The sequence below is a fragment of the Schistocerca gregaria genome, chromosome 2, assembly GCF_023897955.1.
Source record: "Schistocerca gregaria isolate iqSchGreg1 chromosome 2, iqSchGreg1.2, whole genome shotgun sequence".
NCBI lineage: Eukaryota > Metazoa > Arthropoda > Insecta > Orthoptera > Acrididae > Schistocerca > Schistocerca gregaria.
In genome coordinates this window covers 864,301,518-864,314,428 of record NC_064921.1, presented here as the reverse complement: position 1 = coordinate 864,314,428, position 12,911 = coordinate 864,301,518, and the positions used below count along the sequence as shown (strand labels likewise).

The following is a 12,911-nucleotide window of genomic DNA, read 5'->3' as shown; positions in this document are numbered from 1 at the left end:
GCTATCTGTATCGCTGAGGCACGCAAGCCTCCCCACCAACGGCAAGGTCCATGATTCATGGGGGAAGGGTGAGATAATATACTTTGCATACTTTCACTCTCTGATGTCACACGGAATAATATTTACGGGTAACTCAACATTTAGACAAAAAGCATTCACTGCACAAAAGAAAGTGGTTAGAATAATGTGTGGGGTTCATAGTAGCACATCTTGTAGGCATCTTTTTAAAAGATTGTGAATCCTTACAACAGCCTCACAGTTCATTTACTCACTAATGAAATTTGTTCTCAACAACATGGACCAGTTTAAAACAACAGTGACATTCGTGATTATAATATCAGAAAATAGAGAGACTTACACTATCCTTTACTCAACCTATCTTTGGCACAGAAAGGGGTAAAACATGGTGCTATAAAAATTTTCGACAAATTACCAGATGAAATAATATTTCTGACAGAGAGGAGTAATATCTTCAACAATAAATTGAAATCATATCTCCATGACAACTCCTTCTATATCACAGATGAATTCTTGAATAGGAATAAATAAACCTATAAATTTAGTATATGCATTTTGTGCCATTTAAGGGAAAGGGTTAACTGTTGTTGTGGTCTTCAGTCCAGAGACTGGTTTGCTGCAGCTCTTCATGCTACTCCATCCTGTGCAAGCTTCTTCATCTTCCAGTACCTACTGCAACCTACATTCTTCTGAATCTGTTTAGTGTAGTCATCTCTTTGTGTCCCTCTACGATTTTATCCCTCTGCGCTGCCCTCCAATACTAAATTGGTGATCCCTTGATGCCTCAGAATATGTCCTACCAACCGATGGCTTTTTCTTGTCAAGTTGTGTTACAAATTTCTCTTCTCCCTAATTAATTCAATAATGCCTCCTCATTAGTTATGTGATATACCCATCTAATTTTCAGCATCCTTCTGTAGCACCACATTTCGGAAGCTTCTCTTCTCTTCCTGTCTAAATTATATACTGTCCACGTTTCACTTCCATACATGGCTACACTCCATAAAAATACATTCAGAAAAGACTTCCTCAAACCTAAATCTAGACTCGATGTTAACAAATTTCTCTTCTTCAGAAAAGCTTTCCTTGCCATTGCCAGTCTACATTTTATATCCTCTCTACTTCGACCATCATCAGTTATTTTGCTCCCCAAGTAGGAAAGCTCATTTACTACTTTAAGCATCTCATTTTCTAATCTAGTACCCTCAGCATCACCCGATTTAATTCGACTACATTCCATTATCCTCCTTTTCCTTTTGTTGATGTTCATCTTATATCCTCCTTTCAGTACACTGTCCATTCCGTTCAGCTGCTCTTACAGGTCGTTTGCTGTCTCTGACAGAATTACAATGTCATCGGCGAACCTCAAAGTTTTAATTTCTTCACCATACATTTTAATCCCTACTCCAATTTTTTCTTTTGTTTCCTTTACTGCTTGCTCAATATACAGATTGAATAACATCGGAGAGAGGCTACAACCCTGTCTCACTGCCTTCCCAACCTCTGCTTCCCTTTCATCCCTCTCGATTCTTAAAACTGCCATCTGGTTCTTGAACAAATTGTAAATAGCCTTTCGCTCCCTGTATTTGACCCCTGCTACCTTCACAATTAGAAAGAGAGCATTTCAGTCAACCTTGTCAAAAGCTTTCTCTAAGTCTACAAATGCTAGAAACGTGGGTTTGCTTTTCCTTAATCTATTTTCTGAGATAATTCGTAGCATCAGTATTGCCTAACGTGTTCCAATATTTCTACGGAATCCAAAATGATCCTCCCCGAGGTTAGCTTCCACCAGTTTTTCCATTCGTCTGTAAAGAATTCGTGTTAGTAGTTTGCAGCTGTGGCTTATTAAATTGATACTTCGGTAATTTTCACATCTGTGAACCCCTGCCTTGTCAGGGGTGCCTCTACCAAGGCTACTAGTAGTTCTAACGGAATGTTGTTTACTCCCGTTGGCCTTGTTTCGTCTTAGGTCTTTCATTGCTCTGTCAAACTCTTCACGCAGTGTCATATCTCCCATTCCATCTTAATCTACATCTTCGTCCATTTCCATAATATTGTCATGAAGGACATCGCCCATGTGTAGACCTTCTATATACTCCTTCCACTTTTCTGCTTTCCTTTAATTGTTTAGAAATGGGTTTCTATCACAGCTCTTGATATTCATACAAGTGGTTCTCTTTTCTCCATAGGTCTCTTTAAGTTTCCTGTAGGGAGTATCTATCTTACCCATAGTGATATACACCTGTACATCCTTACATTCGTCCTCTAGCCATCCCTAATTAGCAATTATGCACTTCCTGTCGATCTCATTTTTGAGACGTCTGTATTCCTTTTTGCCTTTACTTACTTGATCCTCTGCTGCCTTCACTACTTCATCCCTCAAAGCTACCCATTCTTCTTCTACTGTATTTCTTTCCCCTATTACTGTCAATCGTTCCCTAAAGCTCTCCCTGAAACTCTCTACCACCTCTGGTTCAGTCAGTTTATACAGGTCTCATCTCTTTAAATTTCCACCTTTTTGTAGATCTTTTAGTTTTAATCTACAGTTCATAACCAGTATATTGTGGTCAGAGTCCACATCTGCCCCTGGAAATGTCTTACAATTTAAAACCTGGTTCCTAAATCTCTGCTCACCATTATATAATCTATTGGATATCTGTCAGTAACTCAAACCTTCTTCCATGTACACACCTTTCTTTTATGAAACTTGAACCAAGTGTTAGTAATGATTACGTTATGCTGTGTGCAAAATTCTACCAGGCGGCTTCCTCTTTCATTCCTTACCCCATTCCATATTCACCTACTACATTTCCTTATCTTCTTTTTTCTATTATAGAATTGCAGTCACCCGAGACTATTAAAATTTTAGTTTCTCTTCACTATCTGAATAATTTCTTTTACCTTATCATACATTTCATCAACCTCTTCGTCATTTGCTGGGCTAGTTGGCATATAAACTTGTACTACTGCGGTAGCGGTGGGCTTCATACTTATCTCGGCCACAAAAATGTGTTCACTGTGCTGTTTGTAGTATGTTACCCTCATTCCTATTTTGTTACGGGTATGGGGACGACCTCATGAATATATGGACCCTGAATATCATCAGGGGACTGTTGAAGTTGGTGGAGGCTTTGTAATGGTGTGGGGCGTGTGCAGTTGGAGTGATATGGGAGCACTGATACGTCTAGATACGTCTCTGACAGGTGACACATACGTAAGCATCCTTTCTGGTCACGTGCACCCATTCATGTCCATTGTGCATTCCGACGGACTTGGGCAATTCCAGCTGTATAAAGCGACACCCCACACGTCCAGAAGTGCACAGAGTGGTACCAATAACACTCTTCTGAGTTTAAAGACTTCCGCTGCCGACCAGACTCACCAGACATGAACATTATTGAGCATATCTGGGATGCCTTACAACGTGCTCTTCAGAAGAGATCTCCACCACCTCGTACTCTTACCGATTTATGGATAGCTCTCCAGGATTCCTAGTGTCAATTCCCTCCAGCACTAACTCAAATATTAGTCGAGTCCATGCCACGTAGTGTTGCGGCACTTCTGTGTGCTCGCGGGGGTCCTACACGGTATTAGGCTGGTGTACCAGTTTCTTTGGTTCTTCAGTGTATACCGCAGCAGCTCACCGTTGCTACTTGCGCGCGTTCGTAAGTTGTCAGCACTGGATGAAAAACAATAAAATCTTTCCCCTCTCACTTCTTTTCACTCTGCAGTGGCCTCGGCACATAACACTTTACTCCTGACGTAAGTGGCAGACTTTAATTAGCTCACGGCTGAATTCATGAACGTCAATTAAATTAAGCGCATTTTGAAATTTTACTGTTTCTATTTCTTTTTTGTTTGTTACTGAGCGAGAAAAATACAGTCTTAAGAAGGTCTTAACGTTAGTTGACGTTTCTGGATGGTGCTGTTAGTTGCTAGAAGCATATTGCCATAAAATACGGCTGAGAACAACGGGCTGCACGAATGCTTGATTCGGGCCGCTTTCGACGACCGCGTGTCTAGACCGTTACCAGGCTGGGCTCATAGAAGAGGCAGACAAGTTCTAAAGAAGAACTGCGCGTTTGTCACGGGATCGTTTAGTTGCCCCTTGAATGTTGCTGCGTTTCTTAACGAACTTCACTGTCAGACGGTACAAGAGAGAACGCCATCATTGAGAGGCTGACTATTAATTCGGGAGAGTACGTTCCCGGAAGAGTATGGCTACGTACTGCTTCCTTCCACATAAGACTCGGGAAATAATCATACCGAAAAAATCGAAGAAATTACAGCCAACGAGGGGATTTACCGATACTCATCCTTCCTGTGTGCTGTTCACGAGTAGAACACGAAAGGATGATCAGACAGGGATAACCCAAATACCCTCCTCCTCACACCGTAAACTGGCTCGCGGGAGATAGATGAAATGTTTTCGAAACATCTACACCCATACTTACACAAATTAACCACAAGCCATTGTGTAAAAAAGTAACGAAGGGGTCCAGGATTGAATGTGTTATCACCAACGGGTAATTACAGGCGAAACACAATCACGTTTCGGGGAAGGAAGTGGGCCTAAGGAAAAACACGGAAAATGTTAATCTTGATGACCAGAGGTTGCCGTCTCCCAAATGTAATACCACTGTCTTCACGACTGTGTAAACGAACTGGTGAAATCAGAAGCAGAAAGGGAAAATGGCAGACTTGCAATTGTCGCAGGAGTGCTGTTCAGATGGCCCGAAAGTAACACGAATGCGTTTAAGGGGACATGTTCGAGAAAATACCAAATATTTGATAAAATTTCTTGGTCTACAGAAAAGAATATTTCTTTCTCATTTCAAATGGCTCTGAGCACTCTGGGACTTAAAATCCGAGGTCATCAGTCCCCTAGAACCTACAACTACTTCAACCTAACTAACCTAAGGACACGACACACATCCATGCCTGAGGCAGGATTCGAACTTGCGACCGTAGCAGTCAGACGGTTCCGGACTGAAGTTCCTATAACCGCTCGGTCACCGCGGCCGGCTGCTGATTTCAAACACTTGTGGTTTATGGGCATTATCATTTTCTGTTCGTTCTAAAATTGAGATTGAACGTAATGTTGCACAGGGCCACCACGCCTATCAGTCAGTTTAAAGTGCGTCAGAGTACGAGATGCATTACTTTGTTCTTCCGCGTTTTCCATCGTTAGTTACGGACCGTTGACACAGGTGTATTTTAGAAGGCACTGACTCCCGGAACCAAAGTACAGGCATGTCTAGAAGACTATGGTTCGAATGTAAAGAAACATATGAGAATATAGGATTTCGGATTTTCATACGCGTGTGGTTATTGTGTGTTGTTTTGTTATTGTGTGTTCTTTTGTTTCTGCCTGTGTGTTTACTTGCTACAAATGCCGAGAGTAAAGAAACTTAGTTCCAAACGAAAGTTCCGCGGCACCCAATTACAAACACAACCGAATAATACACATTAGTTGCTTCAAAAGCCGCATGCGGAAACTGTCTCTAGAGGCAGTGCTTCTAGACGTAAACTTTCGCTTTCTGAATGTAATATGAACAAGCCTAGTACTATTGTGAGCAGAAATAACGACGGAAATGTTATTGTGAACCTAAATATGCTGTCAAGACTTCTGAAGACTGCTGTGAAATGTAAATACTGCAATTGTGGAGATAGTATTTCTAAGGACATTTCAGTTAGGAAGGGTCTTTCAAGTCGGATAGTGATTGCCTGTAACTCGTGTGAAGATGTACAGTGATACTATGACATCGCCAGTAACTGATAGTCGACATTACAGTGTAAATATTCAGCTTGCTTCTGCAATGCAATGTATTGGAAGGGGAAGGAGAGCTGCCCAGACTTTTTGTGCAGTGATGGATTTACCTCTGCCTCCACTGAGGTTTGACAGATACAATAAATTAATACATAACGCTTTACGTGGTGTAAGTGAACATTCTATGAAAAGTGTAGCAAGGAAGTAGGAACCGTGTCTCAGAATACAGACATTATGGCAGCATTTGATGGAACTTGGCAGAAGAGCGGTCATACTTCTCCATATGCTCGATATGGGGTTGTAACTGCCACATTAATTGAAACTGGTGAGATACTACATTATGAATGTCGAACAAAGCACTGTCAGGGTTGTTCAAGTAAGTTTATTGGCACTTATGTTTGTGTAAAGAACATTGACGACCCATGTGGAAACATGGAAACGAAAGGAGTTCTAAACATTTTTAGAAGATCAGAGGTCAGTCATGGTGAGAGGTATGTAGACTACCTAGGGGATGGAGACTGTAAAGGATACACTACTGTTGTTAATGACAGACCATATGGGGACACACTGATAGAAAAGCTTGAACGTGTTGGGCATGTACAAAAAAGAATGGGAGCTTGGCTGAGAAAATTATGTAAAGACTTCAGTGGAAAAAAACTGTCAGACGGAAAACACATAGGTGGTCCCGGTCGTCTTACAAAAGTGAAACTGATTCTTTGACTCAATATTATATACTAGCAATAAGGAGAAATGTAGGAGATTTGGAGAACATGAGACGACTTGTCTGGGCAACATGGTTTCACTGAGTGTCAATAGATGAAACCCCACAGCATACTATGTGTCCAAAAGGGGAAGATTCGTGGCGTAATTACTGGTTGAGCAATGATAACCACAAGCAGTCCATACCACTTGCTGTAATGGAGGCAGTTAGTTAGGTCTAATATAGGGATCTAGCAAATAAAAATCTTCTTACGCATTGTATGCATGGTCTCTCTCAGAATGCAAATGAAAGCTTCAACAGCTGTATATGGGAGAGAATATCCAAAACTGTATTTGTTGGGCTGACAGTGCTCAAGACTGGTGTAATGGATGCAATAATAACATTCAATGATGGTGCAATTTCAAGGATCAATGTTACGAAGAAATTTAACATCCAGACGGAAAGGAATATGACATCAGCTCTAATTGCTATTGATAAGCGGCCGGTAATCGAAATAGAGACAGCTGCGGAAGCTGCTACCAAGGAGTCAAGGATAAAGAAAAGAATGAAGAGAAAGAGTATGGAGGATAAGGAAACAGGAGAACAACCGGAGTATACAGATGGAATGTTCTAAACGAGCGTAGTGGTAAGTTAAGAAATCTGTAAATCTTCTTTTGCGATTTACCGAAAACTTGAATTTTCAGCATTCAGGTACACTTTTTTTCTAAATGACTTAACTTTAACTCACAAAATTTGGTAAAGATATATCCCGTGCCCACTATTTCCTGAAAAATTTATAACATGATGATGATGTCGGTGATATTTGAGGTACAGTTTTAAATATCTTTGTTGTAGTGAAATATATTACTTGTCTTTTTCACAGATCAGCATCAAGGAAGGAAATTGGAGGCATAAAACATTTATGTGAATGTTGTCTGTACTCTGACTCTTTTTCCAAGCTGTGCAGTCAGTGGTACCAAAGAAAATGGTACCGCAGTGAAATAGTGTTGCTTTTTTTTCTCTTATAAATATTGTTCTCAGTGCCAAAATATAGTAAATATCTCAATGATATTTTGGTAAATGCTTTGACTAATGATCCTAATTGTGTGTCAGAATTTTCAGCTAACTCTCATTTATAGATCAGTTACAATGTGAGGGTGAATATAATGTTAAAAATGGAGGCCGTTCAGGGACGTGTCCCCTTAATGCAAGTTACTATACAGTTGTACATCAGTGCGTGAAGCCCTCATAAAGCTTTCTAACTGAGAAAATCGAAGCAATTCAAAGCTCTATCGTAAATGGGCGTTGTAGGTCACACAGAGATGGGGCCTATTTTGTAAAACAGAATGGTGATTGTTGGCGCCAAGGAGACATTGCTGTTTTGAAACTCCACTGAATATGTCTAGAGAACCAGTTTTCGAGAATTCTCAGGAAGTAACTCCACTGTCTTCTGCATATGTATCGCTCAGGGATCATGAGAAAAAAGGGAGAACAGAGTACATTTGCAGGTTTACCGTAGTTTTTCCCTCACTCTATCCACGGGCTAAAATATGTTTAAGGTGATCTCCACCTTTGCTTGCAGGATATCACTGTCACTGAATCTCTCTATGTGGAAGCAAATATTGTAATAGATCCGATACTGATTCGCATAGTTCAGTGGAAAGGCTTAATCACTACAATATTAAAGGTTGATGCCGCAATGGTGATCCTTTGTTAACCATGAAGCTGTGAGACGAAATGTTAATTCGATAATAAAATAACATTTTCCAAATCAAGTTGACGGATTTTATAAGTTAACTCCTTGTTTTCACGAATATAAAATATTTTAGTTTCCTGACTCAATGCACATGATGCAACAAATCAAAAGCTCAATTAACAAATGCGGATGTTCTAAGGTCCTTGCAAATTAAGCTATATTTGATGATAATGACAAAATATTTGCACTCATTTGTTTACGCTTTATCAGAATCTGAAAAATGCTTCCCCTACATTACGAATTCTGCAACGTGCAGTGGGTTCGTCTCAATTTCTTTGGTACTTACAGTATTGGAGAATTTTGTCAGCAGGCACGAACGTTTTGACAGCCAGGATTTTTCCCATTCTGTAACATAGTTCAGCCCGCTATCGGTTCTTCATTTGTAGAAAAAAGTTTTTTATCTGTGCTAGAATCAAACCATAACAAAAATTAAGCTCTTCGTTTTGACTGTTATTGACTAGGTAATATGCTTAATTACATACAACAGTAGACATTCGATAATTTGTTTTTGCAAATCCTAAAGATAAGCAAGCGATCTGGACAAAATTCAACGTAATGTATTCACTTTTTTAATGAAAATATGCGTCACTATGTTACACCAGTCTTATCATAGCATCGGCTTGTGCGTTTGAGAACAATTCCAGTGTTTCATATCAATTTCTGTTACATGTGTTTTGTCTATAACGATGCCTTAAATTTATCTAATTTTCTCTTTCAGAGTTGTACTGCGATTCAACTTATTATCAGGCCTACTATAGTGGGAAAGCCTACTAACTATGGGAGTATAAGCACAATTTCGTTAATGAGAGCTGAATGAAAAACTACGTTATACCCTATTACTTGGAGACAACATTCTGAATGCTTCATAATAGCAGACTGTAATGTTGATAACTTACTTAATCGAAACATGGACTACTACAATACCAGTTTACGACTACAGTATAACATACGTTTACCATCTTCGCACTGCAAATAATATCTGCTCAGTAAATATCCTTCGCACTGAACACAGTATCTGCTCAATAAACATCCTTCACATCTTCCTATACCACATTATAACTCGTGATCTTCAGCAAAGGTAAAGAAAAGCTAAAACGAGGCAACATTGAGGAATATTTTTCGACTCCTCTTACTGCTACGGTTAAAAAATATGCTACATTTGAATACAAGTTGCACAGTCTTTCATCAACAATATATTGAAATACAGATCACTACGATTAATCAGTTAACCGCGATGATAGATCTTGGTGGTATTTTCTACTTACCGTTCCAGCATAGATTATTGTGCTTAGCCAATAATTTTAACAGGCTTTTGGTAAATATAAAGAACCACAGTGGACGCTACAAGTAACGCATATATCTTTCAGGTGCAATAAATCGTTAACGCTAACAGCCAGCCTGCCACAGATTTCTTAATCCAGAGATATTACTTGCGACTAACGAATACTTAACAGCTGAATAACGGAGAATGTGTACAGTGATGTGTCCACTTAATAACTGAGGTGTACGTGGAATACTTCGCAGTGAAGAAATAGGGATACAACAAGCGTTGTATATTTCACGTAGTTACACTGGAAGTGTGCATGCATCTAAGTTAAAAATCAGTTCTCTATCACTTCCAAGTAAAAGAAAACACACAGGACTACATTTTTCTTTGCTCTGTGAGCAAATGTTATCAGTTCTCTACCACTTCCATGTAAAAGAAAACACACAGGACTACATTTTTCTTTGCTCTGTGAGCAAATGTTTGTTCTCTCTTCATTTCTGTGTTATATTTCTATCTTTTCCCCTACTCATTGAAAACCATTAGGTTCATAGATTTCACTAGTCACATACAGATTAAACTTTATGTTTCAGAGCAAAAGTCAGCTATACGCTGTGATTTATTATTCAGTTCCATTACATAAAAATTCATTAAAGACAAGGCAAAGTACGCTTATAGCATTTATTTCTCAATTTATTATTTACATGAATTAAATCTCTGTATCGATGGGAGGAGGTAAACAGTTCCGGCATTCGCCTTACAACCAAGGGAAACCTCCCAAAAACCTTGATCGGAACTGAGGACCCTGTAGCTCGGTGCACTGCAGGGGAGTTGGTGCGACGAAATGGAGAAGCGACGAGACGGGAAAGCGACGATACGGGGAGACGGCGATACGTGGAGGCGGCGATATGGGGAAGCGACGATACGGGGAAGCGACGATACGGGGAAGCGACGATACGGGGAAGCGACGATACGGGGAAGCGCCGATACGGGGAAGCGCCGATACGGGGAAGCGCCGATACGGGGAAGCGCCGATACGTGGAGGCGGCGATACGTGGAGGCGGCGATACGTGGAGGCGGCGAGACGGGGAGGCGGCGAGACGGGGAGGCGGCGAGACGGGGAGGCGGCGAGACGGGGAGGCGGCGAGACGCGGAGGCGGCGAGACGGGGAGGCGGCGAGACGCGGAGGCGGCGAGACGTGGAGGCGGCGATACTGGGAGGTGGCGAGACGGGGAGGCGGCTATACGTGGAGGCGGCGATACGTGGAGGCGGCGATACGGGGAAGCGACGATATGGGGAGGCGACGATATGGGGAGGCGGCGATACAGGGAGGCGGCGAGACGTGGAGGCGGCGAGACGTGGAGGCGGCGAGACGTGGAGGCGGCGATACGGGGAAGCGACGATTCGGGGAAGAGACGATACGTTGAGGCGACGAGACGTGGAGGCAGCGAGACGTGGAGGTGGCGAGACTTGGAGGCGGCGAGACGTGGAGGTGGCGAGACGGGGAGGCGGCGAGGCGTGGAGGCGGCGATATGTGGAAGCGGCGAGACGTGGAGGCGGCGATACTGGGAGGCGGCGATACGGGGAAGCGACCATGCTGACCTCCCCTCTGCTGAACTGTACTGAATGTGGTCGCAGCGTGTTTCTTTATATACCCTCTGCAGCTTTGTTGAGATGTCGTTTCCTAGGAAAGCGACTATGTCATTGTTGTTTCGTCATATAGCTTCTGTCCATTATTATAAGATTAGCAATACGTTTCCGCGTAAGTGCATGCTCAAGTTCTGTAGCAGTATCTATATCTACTCATACTTTACACAAACCTCTGTAAGGTGCATGGCGGAGAATACTTGGTGCCAATATTAGCCATTTTTTGTCCTATTTCACTCGCGTATTCGGAGAGGGAGAAATACCTACAGCCTCTCAACGCGCCTTAATCTCTTTCACCTTATTTTTATCATCTCGACGTGACATATATGATGACGGCGACAGAACTGTCTCACAGCCTTCTTCGAACACAGGTTGTCAAAATTTATCCAATGTGGTTTCACGAGATAACGTCTCCTTTCTTCTAAAGGAAAGATGGAATATTGCTGTTTAACGTTCAGTTTACTGGAAGAGGCTGCAGTTGGAAATCGGCCGTACTGTTTCAAAGACACCATCACAGCATTCGCCTAAAGTTGTTTAATGAAATCATGACAAACCTAAATCTAATTGGATGTAGTGGGATTTGATAGCCGTCCTACAGAATAGGAGGCGTCTTTCTTACCAAGAAACAACATCATTCGGTTTTCTTCCAAAGATACACATGTTATTTCCCCAAGGTGGCTGCGACGTTTTCGAAAGCGTTATACCGATATTTTAGGATCCTAGGAGAACGTCCCGGAATTCGTTCGACGTCTACAGTCATATCTACCTGATAATGACTCCCCTTAGTGGATCACTGCTATAAAAATTGTTCCAGTAGCGCGTTGTATGCTCTTTCCACAAACCCTTCCAAGAAGACTTCCATCCGACTAATACTGGTTTTATGTATATATCATCGCTCTTTAACACTATTAAATATTAAAATATGTTATGTGTTCCACAGGCTGGGTACTAATCGTGTAATCGGATATTAGGAGCTTTTTGTTCTTTTCACTTTGTTAATGTTCCATTTAGCCACTTTTAACGCTGTATACCATCTTCTGTGTCAATATACTATGATGTTTCCAAGCAGTGAATGTTCATTCCTGAGCAATGGCGTTTGTCCTATATCGAAAGTTAAGGCATGTAAATGGAGAAGCGTTATCTTTCTCCGTACTGACAGCTATCCTTCCACAATAGTCACACACATCTGCGGTGACAAAGACGATCACGTGAATTGATTATAATCATTCTGAAAGTGTCTGTAGTTTAGTTAAGTCAACTAAGAATGCTTCCATCCCCGAGACATCTTATTACTTTTTAAACTGATTAATATATTTCTAGAGATATGGGATTCCAGTTAATAATTCGTTAAAAATATTACAAAGACACTAGAGTAAAAAATTTAAGCTTCTGAGTTAATGCAATCGAAAGATAGGTGTTTTGATATTCGCAAAATGACTCATCAAAACCTGTAGAAGAACTAATGTGGATCATGTTGAGACCACTGCTGACATTAATGTTAATGATCAATGGAAACCACCTTAGCTATCTATATATGCAATTAAGTTTGTAAGGGACCCTCAGAGCGCGAGTTCTACTACTCGCATTTGTACGCAGTTATTATTATTATTATTTTTACATCCGTCGCTCTGCTGTCGGAATGTCATCTTTTGTTACGTAGAGGGTATGTGATAAGGTACAACTGATAATAAGACTGGGTCGCCAGGTAGTCATCGGATCGCACAGTAAGCAGACAACGGAGTCTGCAGAATTATCG

The 12,911-nt window shown here is 41.2% G+C and overlaps 1 protein-coding gene across 1 annotated transcript in view; it reads right to left on the bottom strand.

Moving 5' to 3' along the window:
- LOC126336026 (uncharacterized) overlaps positions 1-11,104 on the bottom strand; it is a 30,317-nt gene extending 19,213 nt beyond the window's left edge. Inside the window, exon 1 of the mRNA XM_049999506.1 lies at positions 10,547-11,104. Within this exon, the coding sequence (XP_049855463.1) occupies positions 10,547-11,104 (558 nt within the window). The remainder of the gene's footprint in view (positions 1-10,546) is intronic.
- Between the last annotated feature and the right edge of the window lie 1,807 nt (positions 11,105-12,911).